The following is a 15,749-nucleotide window of genomic DNA, read 5'->3' as shown; positions in this document are numbered from 1 at the left end:
ATGTTACAGTCAACAAAGGACTCCTGCCTGCACTATTCTCCTTTAGCCTTCTCAGCGGTCCTCTAGGATGTGGGCATCATTATCCCGTGTTGTGTAGATGGGGAAAGTGAGGCTCAGGGCTGCACAGCCAGGGAGCGCCTGCACCTGGGCTTGAGAAGAGGTAATGTGACTGGAATCCCCTTGCCCTTCCCGACACACCACCCCGCTCCTTGTCACATGCTGCCTGCCCATCTCTGCACCAGGAGGCAGGAGCCTGTTCCAGGCACTTCCGGGCCAAGTGGAGGCCTCACGAGAGGAGGAGAGTCATACCTGCTCTAATGAAGAGGAGGAGGAAGATGAGCTCAACCCTTTAGCTTTTGGCCAGCTGATTTTAATAGCAGAGGAACTGACCTCATCTTTAGAGTAGACCAGGTGACAAGTTCTCCCATCTGTGTCTCCACAAGGGCAAAGAGGGTCTGAATCTGTCCTTGAAGTACCTACTCTTGGAAAATGGAGCAGTGTTTCTTAATCTAGTGTAGCACCTGGACCAGCTGCATCAGCATCACCTGAGAACTTATGAGGAATGCAAATTCTTGGGCTCCACCCCAAATCCACTGAGTCAAAAACTCCAAGGATGGGGCTACTGTTGTGTGTTTTAACAAGACCTCCAGCTGGTTCTGATACACATTAGGTTTTGAAAACAACAGTGACAGAGGATCCTGAGGTGAAAACAGATGCTTGCCTGGGCTTGGAGCACCCCAGCACCAGCAACATCTCTGTTCCCTGCTAAGAATGGGGTCATAGAGGCCCCACCATGCCCACACTCCACCAAGCTGCCTGGGGTGCAAAGCAGCTCCCCTGCAGCAGCTCCCCTTCATGTGCAACAGAACCCAAGCCCTAGGGTATGCTGCCCCTCTCCCCCTCTGCTTTCATGGCTAACAGTCTTCAGTGAGTTGTGTCTTCACCCTCAACCCTAAGGACTGGCATTTTTCTCAGCCATGCAGTCTATCGATTGGAGAATATGTGAAGTCAGAAGGAACTCTGCTTGAAGAATGGTTGACATTGCCAGGAACTTCAGTGATAGGCAAATGCAGGTAGACAAAGATGCTTAGAAGACAGTTCAGGGTGGCTGACTGGGATGGAGAAGGTTAGATGTGAGTAGAGATGGAGAGGTATCAACCCCAAAGCCACACACACACACACACACACACACACACACACACACACACACACCAGATGACAGTAATTGATGCTATTTGTGCAGAAACAGCTACACCTCAGGAAAGGCACTGTGACAGTATTTGGCTGCTGGAATGGTGTAATAGAGCACATTCTGGTAAGCAAGAGTTTGCTGTGGCCTTGGGAGAATCTGTTGCAGTGAAAGAAGGGCTCTGGTACTGCTTGTGCCACAAGCAGCGTAGCTGGAAACCCAGCAGTGTAACTTCCCCGTCCTAGTCTAATGTACAATGTGCCCATATTAGCACATCTGATCCCCCTAAATCAGCCCCTGGGATGAGTATCATTGTCACCATTCTACTGAGGACAAACTGGGGATCTAGATATGAAGCGACTTGTCTGAGGTCATTTAGGAAGTAACTGGCAAGGCAGATCTTTCACCTGCCATGTTGACTTCCAATTTTTCTAGGCTTGAATATTTAGAGACCTGAATCACAACAGCAAGAGAGGGAGTGTAGTGGGGAGAGGGGTTCGGAGTGGCGGTGGAGAACCATACCAGCTTCTAATTCTGAAAATTTATGATTCTAATCTTCTTATAAATTTAGGTTTGCTGTTTAGGCCTCACTCAATAAGCACATTCAGTTACATAGTATTGGGATAGGAATATATGAAGTATCAGTGGTGTTCCCATTATTTTCAGGAACAAGACAAGAAGACCTACTCCCACCAAAGACACTGGGCATTACTTTGAAAGTGAATGCAGTATAATTAGGAATATATGTATATTCCTAATTATATATATATATATATATATATATATATTCCTAATTACATATATATATATACATATGTATATATATAATTAGAAAAGAATTTTTAATATTTGGAAGAAGATTAAATTGTCACAATTAGAGAAAACAATATTGTCATATCTAGAAAATCAGAAACTTAACTTTATTTCTTTTTAAAGTTTATTTATTTTGAGAGAGAGAACACAAGCGGAGGAGGGGCAGAGAGAGATAGGGAGAGAGAGAATCCCAAGAAGGCTCTGCAGTGCAGAGCCGGATGCAGGGCTCAAACTCACAAACCATGAGATCATGGCCTGAGCTGAAGTCAGCCACTTAATGGACAGAGCCACCCAGGAGCCCTGAGATTTAACTTTAAAAAAGAAGTCATTAAAGCTCTTTCTTTATGACTTAACGTTCAACAGAAATATTTCAACAGGTGCACACTTATATGTATAAAAATTTATGCAGATGATATGTAATCTGGCAAAGTGGGCCACAACATAAATGCTCACCAGTAGGAGGATTACAAAATATGGTATTTCCATATAGTGGAACATAACTTAGATTTAACCAATAAACAGAATGAGATAGTTGTATCTATTTCTGCTGAATCGAAAAGGTGCCTACAATATATCATTGATGGAGGATAAAGCATCTTATAGTAAAGAACGCATAGCAGGATAAAACTGAAAGTATGAAATACATGTGTAAAAATTTCTGGATGCATGCATGTAGACATGTCTGGAGCGCAGTTGCCAGACTGTTTGGCCCCATACTTAATAATGATAGTTATTGGAAGGGTCTTCTGCTAAAGTAAGGTGAGGGGTTCAAGCTATTCCCCCTCCCCTGAGAGAGTGGCAGGAGGGGCTAACTGTAGCAGCTCTAGAATACATTTTCAGAGGGTCCTGGAGCTACTGAAATTGCATCTTGGTATCTGTGTTGCAAGGTTATTACGTCGTGGCAGTGGTTAAGAAACCAAGTGCCGACCTCACCTGGAACTCCCTGCAAGGCAGGAAGTCCTGTCACCCCGCAGTTGGTACTTCTGCAGGCTGGAACATTCCCATGGGTTTAATATACAACAAAACTGGATCCTGTAAATTTGGTAAGTATGTTCTGGGAGGTGGTGTGGCATCCCCTTCCTTGGGCCTGTGCCTGTGTAGGAGAGAAATTCAGTTCAATGGCAAGGAATGCCAAGGGATGATATAAGTGGGTAGTGGGGTCAAGGGCTGGGCAGACATTACAGGTGAGCTTCACCTCTGCTTGAATGGGTGCTCCCCTTTCTCCTCACCTCCTCACTTCTGAGGGGAGCGGCTTGGTCCAAAGGGCAGATATCAGGGAAATACCCCTTTCTTTATGTATTACCACTAGCTCGGGGAACAAGCCTGGGGTTACAGAGCAAGAGTAGTGTGTGTGTGTGTGTGTGTGTGTGTGTGTGTGTGTGTGTGTGTGTTGTATTGTTTCCCCATATAAACTAGATTGGCTGCTTTTTAAAAATTGAAAACCCTATACCAGTAAGTCCTTGGACACTTTATCTTTCACTTTCACCCTTATCTCCCTTAGATTCTCATATTCGTCATTTTAGCAACACTCTTGTCAATACCTAAAAGGCCCTTGGTCCCCTGCTTTCTCTCGCCATCTCACAGATCCTATTCCTATGCAAAGCCCATTCCCTGCTCTCTTCACCCTCTGCACCTTAGCAGCTAAACATGGCTGGAGAAGTCACAGGGCCCAGCAGTTCATTCCACTGGAAATGCTCTAGCTGCTGGCCTCAGTGGGCCCCTGGCACTCATGAGCACCCCCACTGTGTCTCTACACCAACCACCCCCCCCCCCGCACACTTCCTAATAATTATCCTAATGTCCTCACTGTCCACACATTTCCATCCCACACCCATCTACCAAGTTTCTCAGCAGATGACTTATCTCAGCCGCAGAGACAATTGAAATGATCAGAAAAATTTCCCCTCACCATCCCACTGCCGAAGCTGTGGGCCTACTGATGGCTATATCTACTCAGCCTCCCTCCACCTGTGTTTTGCGTGGGGGCCCCTCCCCCACACCCTTCCCTAGAGCCTCACCCTTTTGGTTACTACTTCTTCCTCTGGTATAGCCAACAATTTCTTTCAACATTGAACTCACCCAATGTTTTCCATTTTTAAAAGTCCAGCCTCTCTCAGCAGTCTCCTCCCACTTTTGACTTGTTTCTCCACCTCTTTACTGCCAGACTTCTTAACAGCAAGGTCTGAGCCAATCACCTCCCACTTACTCCTCTGCTCCCTGCCTTCTGGCTTCCCTGTGTCATTGCATAAGGAAGAACTCTGATCAAGGCTACCCATGACCTCCATGTTGCTCAGCTGAAAGGTCATGCTCCACTCCATTCCTCCATGACTTCTCTTTCTTCAAATCACCTTAAAACACTATCTCCGGACTTTTGTGAAAACACACTGGTTTGGTTTTTCTCCTACCCCTGCAAAATGCACTTTCCCATTCTGGTTAATAAATGTTTCAGTTGCTTAAAAAATTTTTTTTCTCCTACTCTAAACTCAATCCTCAGGCACTCATATCCATACCTATAGCCTTGATTACTATCTAAACAAATACTATACATACAAAACTAGGCACATAACCAGTAGTAGATAAATGTTTGCTGCTATCACTATTATTAGTATTATGTCTATATGTTGATAACTATTACATTGTTATCCCTAGCACAGATCTCTCCTTGACCTCCAGAACTGCCTATTTGACATTATCTAGTTGAATATCTCAAAAGCACATTAAGCTCAAAACAGAATGCATCATCTCTGCTGAGCCTGGTCCTGTTCCAAAACTGCCTAGCTCAGTGGAGGACCCTATAGTCCATCCACTTGCGCCAGCTGGAAACCAAGCTGTCATCCTGCATGCACCCATCCATCACCGGTGATGTCAGTTCTCCACGCCCCCCCCCCCCCCCCCACCTCACCACCATCTCCCTCACCTTAGCACTACCCTAGTCCAAGCTGCCTTCATCTCTCCTGGGCTACAACAGTAACCTGCTGCCTGCACACCACATCTGGCCTGGATTCCATCCATCCCGTTGCCAGACCAATCTTTGCAAAGTGCAGACCTGCTATATCCTGCCCACTATACCTGGTCTACCATTGCTACAGCCCTTCAGAAGCTCCTCATTTCTCTAAGGATAAAAAACAAAATCTACACAAAGGTATAAAAGGGGATCTGGACCTTGCCTTCTCCCCACTGACTCTTGCAGTGGGTGGTCCAGCTCAACGACCTCTATTAACCTTTCTGTGTCATTTGCTCCCCACCCCAACCCCTGCCTTAGGCCTTTGCAGATGCTTCCCTGTCTGGAAAACCTGTTCCTATTCATTCTTCATCTCTCTACTTAAGGCCTCTCCCTGACTCCCAGGTCTGCACTAGATTCCTTTATCTACAGGTGTAGAACCATATTCTTCTTTCCCAGAGCAAGTGGGGGTTGGTGGGGGTGGGTGGATAAATTCACTGGTGTGGCTACTTGAATTATGACTGTTGCTCACAAGCTTGGGTTCCCGGAGCACAGGGCCTATGTGACGTCCTTACCACAGTGCCCTGGGGCCCAGCACAGTGCTTGGCAGCTGGGTCTCTCAGGCCCCTTCCTGGATCTGGAGTCAAGATGGAATACCTTGTAAGGAAAGGCAAGGGAAGCAGAGGGCAGGAAAAATGGGGGACAATTTCAACCAGCTGGGACTTTCAGTTTTGTTGTGTCTCTTAGGATTACAACTGTGTCTGTCCTTCCACACCTCTGCCCTGTGCCACTTCTATTCCACAGACCCTTGTCCCAACTTCAGCCAGTTCCCCTTTACTCTAGTTGCAACCTTTATTTTTTAGTTCCATAAGGTTCTTATTTCTGATAATATGGTACCAAACACCTGAATGTGGCAATTCTAGGGATAAAATCTGGGGCTCTCTTTCTAACATAGGCAGGCAGAGCTGACCTCCCGTGTTTTCCTGCACAGATGAATTCTTCAGTCAAAGCTGTGCCCCTGGGTCTGATCCAGATTCCAGTCTCTGTGCTCTGTGCAGTGGTGGCAACGACCCAGCCCATACTTGTGCTCCCAACAACCATGAGGGATACTACGGCTCCAGTGGGGCATTCAGGTGAGTAGTGTCTGTGCACCTTTCTCTTTGGCACCAACCCAGTGAACTTCGCCCAGCATCTGGGCACTGCATTTAAGAGGAGCCAGAATTAGAAAACAAAACTGTAGATTCCCACCGGCCCCAAGGACTCAAGTCCAGCTCCTCTCTGGAACACTTTTCTGCAGACCCACCTGACTTAGGGCACCTGAGGAGAGCCAAGAATGAGGGGTACAGGGTCACAGCCATGCTTTTACTTTTGTTCTTTTCTTCTGTGTGATTGTGGACAAGTCATGGAATCTTTCAGAGTCTCAGGTTAAAATCAGAGGAGGGGTACTGGGCGTGTGCTTCTTACATCTGGCTGATGAGTACATTTTAAAACTAGATATTCCTAGGCTCCCCATCCATTCAAGAAACAGTTATTGAGCACCTAGTATGTGGCAAGCACTGGTCTAGGTAGAGGGGTTATAGCAGCAAAAGACACATGTAGGTCCTGCTCCCTGTCTCCTCTCATGAGGAGAGTAGGACAATAAATATAAATGAAGGGCCAATCACTTCCTGACTGAGGTAGGAGCTACAAAGGAACAGAAGGGGGTAGTGTGGTAGTGACTTGGGTGGTGGACAGTTTTGATAACAGCAAGTGGAAGGGACTGTATGATTTGAGGATTAAATATTGACAGGGAGGGGCATCAGGGTGGCTCAGTGGGTTGGGCGTCCAACTTCAGCTCAAGTCATGATCTCATGGTACATGCGTTCGAGCCCCGCCTCAGGCTCTGTGCTGACAGCTCAAGGCCTGGAGCCTGTTTCAGATTCTGTCTCCCTCTCTCTCTGCCCCTCCCCTGCTCACATTCTCTCTCTTGCCTCAAAAATAAATAAACATTAAAAAAAGTTTTTAATATTGACAGGGAGTCAGACCTCAGACCGGAGGAAGAGTATTAAGGAAGAAGGAACAGCAAGGATACAGGCATGGGGCAGAACAAATTGTGCCGTGTTTGAGGCCAGAAAAGGCCATGATGGGGAGGGGTGGTGGCGCATGGGTGAGAGGGGATCAGGGGTGTGCAGAGCTGGAGCTGCAGCATTGGATATGTCTCTGTGCCCTATCAACCTGATCAGGGAGGTAGATTTAATTCTAAGTGTGCTGAGCAGCACGGGACACTTTGAGGCAGTAGGCATGTTGTATGAATCAGGGTTGTGTGGAGAATGTGTGAGCCTCTAGGAAAGGCCCCTTTATTTGTCACACTGCCAGATGACTTTGTCCTGCCATCTCCAAAATTTTCTCTTTCATAAGCCATACATAAATGACATATTTTCACAGATCCACTGCAACACTATATACTGCACATGAAACCTAGGCTAACGTAGTTTTTTTGTTTTTACATCAGAAAGTGCATTGGTATTAGGGTTGATGGTCTCCTTGGCACTAATATAATATTACAGAGGACTGGAATTGTCAGAACTGTGTCTTGAAACACAACTTGTTCTCATCCCCAAATGAAGGACCAGTTTTCAGTCCTTGCATTGCTTCATCTACCAGACCAGTATCATTGATACCACCCATCACTTCCTCCCAATGGATGCATTTTCCTCCTTGGCTCCAGGACACCACACTATTTGGATTCCCTCCTCCCTCTCCTGCTATTGCACCTGTCTCTTTGTTGGTTCCGCCTCACTTCCCCATCCTCAACATGTTGGTGCACCCCAGGGCTCTGTCTTTGGACTTCTCTGTTCATACTCACACCCTTGGTGGTTTTATCTACTCTCGATCCATCTACATGCTGACAATTCCCAAACTTATGTTCCTGTTCTCTTCAGAACTCCAGGTGAAACTCCAGACTGCCTAGTGGGCATCTCCACTTGGATTTCTAATCACTGTTTCAAATTTAAATGTCCCAAACTGAGCTTCTAAAATTTCACATACTCCCACCCAAACCTGTACCTCCAGCAGTCTTACCCACATCAGTTACAGGCAACTCCATTTTTCCTTTTGGAAAAAAGTCAGAACCTTAGTGTCTGCTATCTATGTCTACTTTCTTTCTCTCAGACTCCATATCTGGTCCTTCATCAAATCATGTTGACTCTACCTGCAAAGGGTAACCAGAATTGACCTCATCACCCATCTCCACTGATATCACCTTGATCCAAACCACCATCCTCTCTCTCCAGATTGTTATCATACATTCTTAAAGGGTTAGGAGGCAACTGCTCTATCCTCTTCTCCCTCCTACGTCCAGTCTATTCCCAACATATCAGCAAGAGTGATTCTGTTAGAATATAAATCAGAGTATCACACTTCTCTGCTTAAAACCCTCCAGTAATTTCCCATATCACTCAAAGTAAAATTTAGGGTCCTTCTTTGACCTATAAGGCCTCTTTATGACCTGGGAAGGCCCTTTGTGACCTCATCTCCTACATCTTTCCCCTTGCTGTATCTACTTCAGCCATCTTGGCATCCTAGCTATTCCCTGAAGACATCAGGCACACTCCTGCCTCAGTGTCTTTGTACTTGCTCTTATTCCCACTTAGAGTATTCTTCCTCCTCATATCATAGCTAGTTGCCTCATTTTCTTTAGGATTTATCAGGGAGTCTTTCCTGGCCACTATAATTTCACATACACACACACATGCCCTTACCAATATTTCACATCCCCCTTTCTTGCTTTATGGTTTTTTTTAAAGCACTTTTCACTCTATAGAATACTATATATTTTATCTACTTGTTGAATTTTTTTTCTTTAATGTAATGAATAAAGACTCCTTTGGTTGCAAGTGAAAAAACCCAAGGAGCTTCCACCTTGTAAGGACTAAGATTTGAGCCTCAGGAGACAGCCAAGATACTTTAAGGCAAGAGTTGCCAGATAAAATTTAGGATGTCCAGCCAAATTAGAATTCTAGATAAACAGTGAATTAATTTTTAGCATAAGGGAACATACCCTGCTTCTCTCTCTCTCCCTCTCCCTTCCCCCCGTCCCCTCCACATCTGCCTCACTTTGTCTTTCCCTGCAGGATGGTTTTCTCTATTTTTCAGTCTACATGAAAGGAAATGTCTGTGATTAACATTATTACAGAAGCAGTAAAACACAGACTATAATATATTCGTCCCAATTCTCAAGAAATGGGATTGTCAGCCCAGTTCCAGTGAAAGTTTGAGTTCACACAACTCATGCAGTGATGTTGCATTGTAAAGTTTTAGCTGCTTCCACTGTGACCAGGCGGATTGGGGGAGATGGGGGAAGGAGTCAGTTCTCAAAATATTAAAGCTTGGTAGACAAACGAAAGTCAATAATTTTTAAATAAAATTATATAAAGGGAATTTTGTTTTCCTAGATATAAAAATTATGTTGTAATACTATATAATACTGCAATATTATGATCAGTACAGAGTTGTTTATGTGCAAGAATGACAAATCAGTGGTAGAGAATAGACTTCCAACACTTATACGTGGACACATTATATCTGGTCTATAACAGAGATAACATTTCAAACTGGGGAAAGGATGAACTTGAGAAACCAGATAAAATGAGTATAGTGAACTGGCCCCTGGATCTGGTGGGAGCAGATTCAATAGTGAGTCTATCCCATAAACTGACCAGCAGGGGTCAGTGAGAGTGGTGAGAAGGGATGCTGATTGTAAGTGCAATGATTACTTGTAGGTGTTTGGATGAGTCGGGGAGGGATGCCCATTGCTGAGGGCAATGTGGGATCAAAACAGGGATTATTGTTTTTTAAAAAAGAAAAGTATAAATGCTGATAAAAAGAGCCCAGGGAACAGGGAAAGACTCCAATTGCATAAGAGAAAGAGGAAAACTATGAGAAAGTGCCTGAGAGTATGGGCAGGAATGGGATGCAAGGCACCTGGGGAGGACACCTGCTGGGAGGGAGATCTTTGTTTCTTCTCTGTGCCTGATGGGCAGGAGAAGAGCACTGGAGACTTGGACTGACAGATTTGGCTGGAAGAAAGCCCATGTGATGTTATCTGTGTTTTCTCTGGGAAGCAGGAGGACATGTCAGAGTGAGTACTGGGGAGAGGGAATGTGGAGAGATAGAAGTATGTGGAAATTTGGAAAACATTTTAGTCACTGCTCTATAGAATGGGGAGGTGGCTATCTGAAATAGTGGTTCTCACCACTACAGCACAGAATCTCCTGGGGAGATTGTTAAAACACAGATTGCTGGGCCCCACCCCCAGATGTTTCTAATCTAGTAGGTCTTGGGTGGGGCCCAAGAATTCGCATTTCTAAAAGGTTCACAGCTGGTACCTATACTGCTGATCCCAGCTCACACTTTGAGAATCACAGATCTAGAGTAGAGCAAGGAACACAGGAATGCCCCAGAGAAGTTAATGATCGGGAGGGTCTCTGGTCTGCCTCCCTGCTGAGGTACAGACACACCTGAGGCAGATGACCGTGCTTATTCAGGACTGGGACTATATGGAGAGTGGGTGGAGGAAAGAAATAGGGCAAGGCTTAGGAAAATTGAATGGGAGTAACTGATCCTAGCTAAGTATAGAGGGACCTGAAGTTAGAGAAAACTGGAGAGGTGCTCCTGATAATGAATCATTAGTATCAATTACCAACTGACTGGATGTCATAGAACTGATTTTTAGTATGTTCAACATTTCTCATAAAAAATGGACCTTAAACACAGAGAAACATTTTTCAGGGGATTAATCATGAAAACATATCTAAGTGGTGCACATTAACTTTTATTAAAGCTGACTAGACATCTGAATGTGAAAAGACTCCTTCAAAATCATGTCTTCCATGCTGACTTTAATCTCTGATGTGAGTTTTTAAAATTTTTTTTAACATTTATTCATTTTTGAGAGACAGACAGAGCATGAGTGGGGGAGGGGCAGAGAGAGAGGGGGAGACACAGAATCCAAAGCAGGATCCAGGCTCTGAGCTGTCAGCACAGAACCCGACGCAGAGTTCAAACTCATGGAACGTGAGACCATGACCTGAGCTGAAGTCGGACGCTTAACCAACTGAGCCACCCAGGCGCCCCTCTGATGTGAGTTCTGATCCAACCAAAGAGCCGTTCTTGAATATCCCTGTTAATAGGAGAACACAAGCATCTTCTCTGGAGAAACCAATCAGTATTTCAAATAAGGAACCAAACAAGGGTTATTATCTACAATAGAAACAAAATGAGCAGATTTCTTTTTCAATGTTTGTTTATTTTTGAGAGAGAGACGTAGACAGAGCATGAGCATGGGAGGGGCAGAGAGAGAGGGAGACACAGAATTTGAAGCAGACTCCAGGCTCTGAGCTATCAGCACAGAGCCCAACGTGGGACTCGAACCCACGAACCATGAGATCATAACCTGAGCCAAAGTCGGATGCTTAACCAACTGAGCCACCCAGGCACCCCAGGCAGATTTCTTTTTCTATTACATTTCCCCTCTAATTCCCAGGGACAGTTGGGTGTTACAGTTGTGTGTGTGGATGTGGTCAGTGTTAGGTGTGCCTGGTGGCTCTGGTGGAGGGGGTGTGAACCCCTAGGTGGTTCCCTCTGGGTGTCTCTCCCTCTCACTCCTATTGATCCTCCTCACTAACTGGACCCTTGCTGTGCAGGTGTCTGGTTGAGAAGGGAGACGTGGCCTTTGTGAAGGATCACACGGTCTTTCAGAACACTGACGGTATGTGTCTGTACTGTCCTTTCCTCCCTTGGAAAAAATCTGAGTCTCTTATGGGAAGTCACTCCCCAGTCAGGTAACCAGGAAAGTTCATTAAAGCATGTCTAGCTCCCTTAATATATAGGCAATCCTTAAATATTCTGGATACAAGTTTTTATCAGCTATATGGATTGAAAATATCTTGTCCCTCTCTGAAAGACTTTTCACTTTCTTAATGATGTCTTTTGATTAACATTTACATTTTTAATATAGTTAAAATTTAATTTTTAATATAGTTCAACCAATCTTCTCCTTTTTGGCTACTGCTTTTTGGGGGATGTTTAAGAAATCTTTGCCTTTAACAGGACCGAAAATGAATTTTCTTTTCTGTTTTATTTTTAAAGCCTTATTATTTCATTCTTCCATGTCTCTATGATTCTCCCAGACATTGGTGGTTGGTCATATCCCCCCAGTGAGGCCACCTTGACCAAAGCTGTCTGCTGTGGCTGACCCACCTTCCTTCCCCCTAGGAAAGAACACTGAAGCATGGGCTAAGGATCTGAAGCATGAAGACTTTGAGCTGCTGTGCCTCGATGGTACCAGGAAACCTGTGACTGAAGCTCAGAGCTGCCACCTGGCCAGAGTCCCAAATCATGCCGTGGTCTCAAGGAAAGATAAGGCAGATTTTGTTCGCAGAATTCTCTTCAACCAACAGGTATGGCCACACAGGAGGTCTTGTCCACACAGTCCTCCCAACTGAGTGCTCAGGTCAGTTGCAGAGCTGATAGGCACACCCAGCCCAGTCTCATACCCTTTCTCCCTGGGACTTTACCCCTGGGATGTGGAACTAGATTCTTGCAACCCTGCCTCTGATGAAAGCAGAAAGCTAGATGGTGGCCATGTTCACTTTGTGCTCTGGGGCTGTCTAGGGTATCAAAGTGGACTGAAAAAGCCTTGGACATGTGGATATCTGAAGTATCTCCCTGAGACTCACTTGCTTCTCTGAACAGACTCCTGGTACCTCCTGGACTTGTTCAGTTCCTCCATGAGAGCTGTCTCTTTCTTCTTCTGTCACAGAAATAAGGGTGTTGGCTCAGAGCCCTTAACACAAGGGTGAGGTATTTGTGGGAAGAGCAGAATGGAGGCTGCTCTACCTGACCTAGGGTGGGTCCCAATGCATTAATGAACCTGGGCAGGCCAAGCACTGTTTCAGGCTTCATGAAAGTTCCAGAGCTAACATTCAAACAACTCATGACCTCTACAGGCAGCCAACAAGGGCTATGGAGTAGCAGGATGCCTAAATCAAATGATCTTAAGGAAAACCCAAAGCTTCATCTGCCTTTTGCACTCACACACCCCATTCCTGGAAGAGCCCCAGATGAACATTCCATGTCTTAGCATATGCTGCCCACACATCCCAGTTAAAGGATTATGACCCAGGGAGAACTGGCAAAACAAAAGGCTCTCGGTCATGGACTTTTGAAGGGGTGCATCTCCCAAAGGGCAAGCTGCCCCCATGGCTAAAGGGGGGCTGAATGAAAGAAAGGAGAGGAGGGGCAGGAAGAGATGGAAATGGTCAGGTGCCTGGGGCAGATGTAGGGAATAGCAGAGGCAAGACAGCAAGGGCTTCGGGCAGCAGGAAGACAGGCAAGTGTGACCCAGAAAGTTGAAAATATCCAGCAGTGATTGGTGGAACTGTGATATAGTGGCCAACTTGAAGCTTTTCCTATTTAGCAGTTAATTTACATACATCATCTTACTATTTAGGGTTATTATCTTTGTTTACAAATGAGTAAACAAGGTTTACTGAGCTTAGTAAAGAATTTTCCTACAGTCACATGACAAACAAAAGCTAGGCCCAGGATCTGAACCCAGAGGCCATGCTCTTTGCCATTAATGGTGCCTCCTAAACTGTTGCTGTGCCCTAGGGTTCCAGGTGCTGGAGCTAAGCAGCCCAGCAGACTTAGATCTTCTGAGGCAGAATACACAACCTTGTGCTCCCTGGTGCTGCTGCTCACTCTCTGCCTCTCTGTCTGTCTGTCTGTCTGACTCAGGAGCTCTTTGGAAGAAATGGGTTTGAATACAGGATGTTCCAGATGTTTGAATCCTCAAACAAGGATCTGCTTTTCAGTGATGACACTGCATGTTTGGCTAACCTTCAGGATGAAACAACTTACAGAAAATACTTAGGACCAGAGTATCTTATGGCCATTGCTAACATGAAACCATGTTTACACTCTGGTGAGTAGAGTATTAAGGACCATCGTAAGCCAAGCCCTGGGCCTGTACTGATAGGACATAAAGATGGAGAGGGCTTGCTCCTGGCCCTGCAGGAGGATTCAGACTTACCAGTGAAGCAACTCAATTAGACAACAGTATAAGACTACCTGAGAAAAGACCAAATCATTTGGAGGAGACAGAGAGTACAATAGAACTTGAGATCATTTGGAAATTGGACTTGTTTACTTGTGCATTTCCATTTTTTTTGCTAACAAAATGAAAAGGTACACATGTGTGAGCACTTCAGTGTAGGGAGAAGGTTGGGAGATGACCCACAGCATGACTCATAGAGGATCAATTTTCAAAGATTTTAAGTCAAATGCATAAATAATATTAATAGAAACAAAATGAAGTTAGCACTATAATATGCCCTTTATATGTATATTTTATATATATGTATATTTATATTTAAATATATAAATAAATATATATTAAAATGGCATAGTTTATACATGCATATATATGTTTTTATATATGTGTATGTATTTTAGAATGGCATAGCTGCCTCAAAAAGGATTAAGTTGGAGAAATAAAATTAGAGCTGGGATAATCAAATTGCTGGGGGTGTGCCTGAATTTTTGTTGAATTATATTATGTGTTGGAGATGATGAGAGCAGGAGGAAAGGAAAATGTTGGTATTTAAGTATGGCACTGACATCAGGAGATAGACAGATAGAGATTTTTAAAAAAATTGTTATTACCTAGCATTTACTTTTAGAAAAGAGGAACAGAATTGTGTTTAGCAAGCATAGGCAGTACCTGAAGTTCTTTCTCTTATGTTTTGCTTCACAGAGCTTCTGGATGCCTGTACATTCCACATACATTAAACACTGATCAAAGTGGACAACCATATGGGGATGCTCAGTGCCTGAGATATGGTGGGGCCACATTCTCACTTGTCTGTACCTGGGCCTGTGTTAACCTCAGTTATTTTGTAATTATGTGCTGGAACTGATAAAAAAATTAAAATGAATGAAAATTATTGTGTCTTCTCAGAAAACTTCATTAAATGTTCTCAGATTTCTTTTGAGGGGAGAAAACTATGTCTTTATACTAGAGTTATGCTTCTGAATCTAATATCTATTAAATTGTACCTTTGTAAAGAACTGTATAAGACTAGCTCATCTTCCCTCCCCATTCTTTATTTTACCCAAGAGTCAAGTCACTTAAATAGAATATAAGTAATAAATATGTCTGAAGGAAGTCTGAGTGGTGATTACAAGTGTGCCAAAAAAAAAAAAAAAAAAAAGCATCAGTGTGTGCTGTATCAAGGACTTACATAATAAAAACAAAGGCTAAGGAACGAGTTTGTGTATTTTAAAAACATATTTGAACATTTAAAATTCACAATGTTAAGTGGAATCAAATCCTGACTCATATTAATTGGAAAACATTAAAATTACTGCAAAAAAATCTAATCTTACTACCCTTTTATAGTCAACTTCCTTAAAGTGGGATTTATACTCATTTCTTTTAAGTTAGTTTCTTATCAGAGATTTTGTCATATCTAGTGTTACCATAATTGCAGCTTATGATAGTGCCTCAGTAAAAGTTGAATGGGAGCCTAAGTTATACATTGTTAAATGTTAGTTTTATGAGTGTGGACTTGTGCTTCTGCCTGTGAAAGAGTAACCAGTACAGGACTTGCCATCCTTCCATGTCCACTTGAAAAAAATATGTATTCTGTATTTTGGGGTGTAATACTATCGTGCGTAGATCTGTAATATATAGTGTAGTTCTATAAACAGCAATTAGGTTAGGTTGGTTAATGTTATTGTTCAAATCTTCTGTCTTAACTCATT

At 43.9% G+C, this 15,749-nt stretch overlaps 1 protein-coding gene across 1 annotated transcript in view; it reads left to right on the top strand.

Moving 5' to 3' along the window:
- LOC132683103 (inhibitor of carbonic anhydrase-like) overlaps window positions 1–14,929 on the top strand; it is a 62,989-nt gene extending 48,060 nt beyond the window's left edge. Inside the window, exons 12-17 of the mRNA XM_060638707.3 lie at window positions 2,890–3,045; window positions 5,935–6,076; window positions 11,627–11,691; window positions 12,198–12,382; window positions 13,722–13,908; window positions 14,740–14,929. Coding sequence (XP_060494690.3) covers window positions 2,890–3,045; window positions 5,935–6,076; window positions 11,627–11,691; window positions 12,198–12,382; window positions 13,722–13,908; window positions 14,740–14,774 — 770 coding nt within the window. The 3' untranslated portion in view covers window positions 14,775–14,929. The remainder of the gene's footprint in view (window positions 1–2,889; window positions 3,046–5,934; window positions 6,077–11,626; window positions 11,692–12,197; window positions 12,383–13,721; window positions 13,909–14,739) is intronic.
- Window positions 14,930–15,749: the final 820 nt, after the last annotated feature.

This window comes from Panthera onca, chromosome C2 (assembly GCF_046562875.1).
Source record: "Panthera onca isolate mPanOnc1 chromosome C2, mPanOnc1 haplotype 2, whole genome shotgun sequence".
In the NCBI taxonomy this organism is placed as follows: domain Eukaryota; kingdom Metazoa; phylum Chordata; class Mammalia; order Carnivora; family Felidae; genus Panthera; species Panthera onca.
This window is presented reverse-complemented; position numbering and strand designations above follow the sequence as displayed.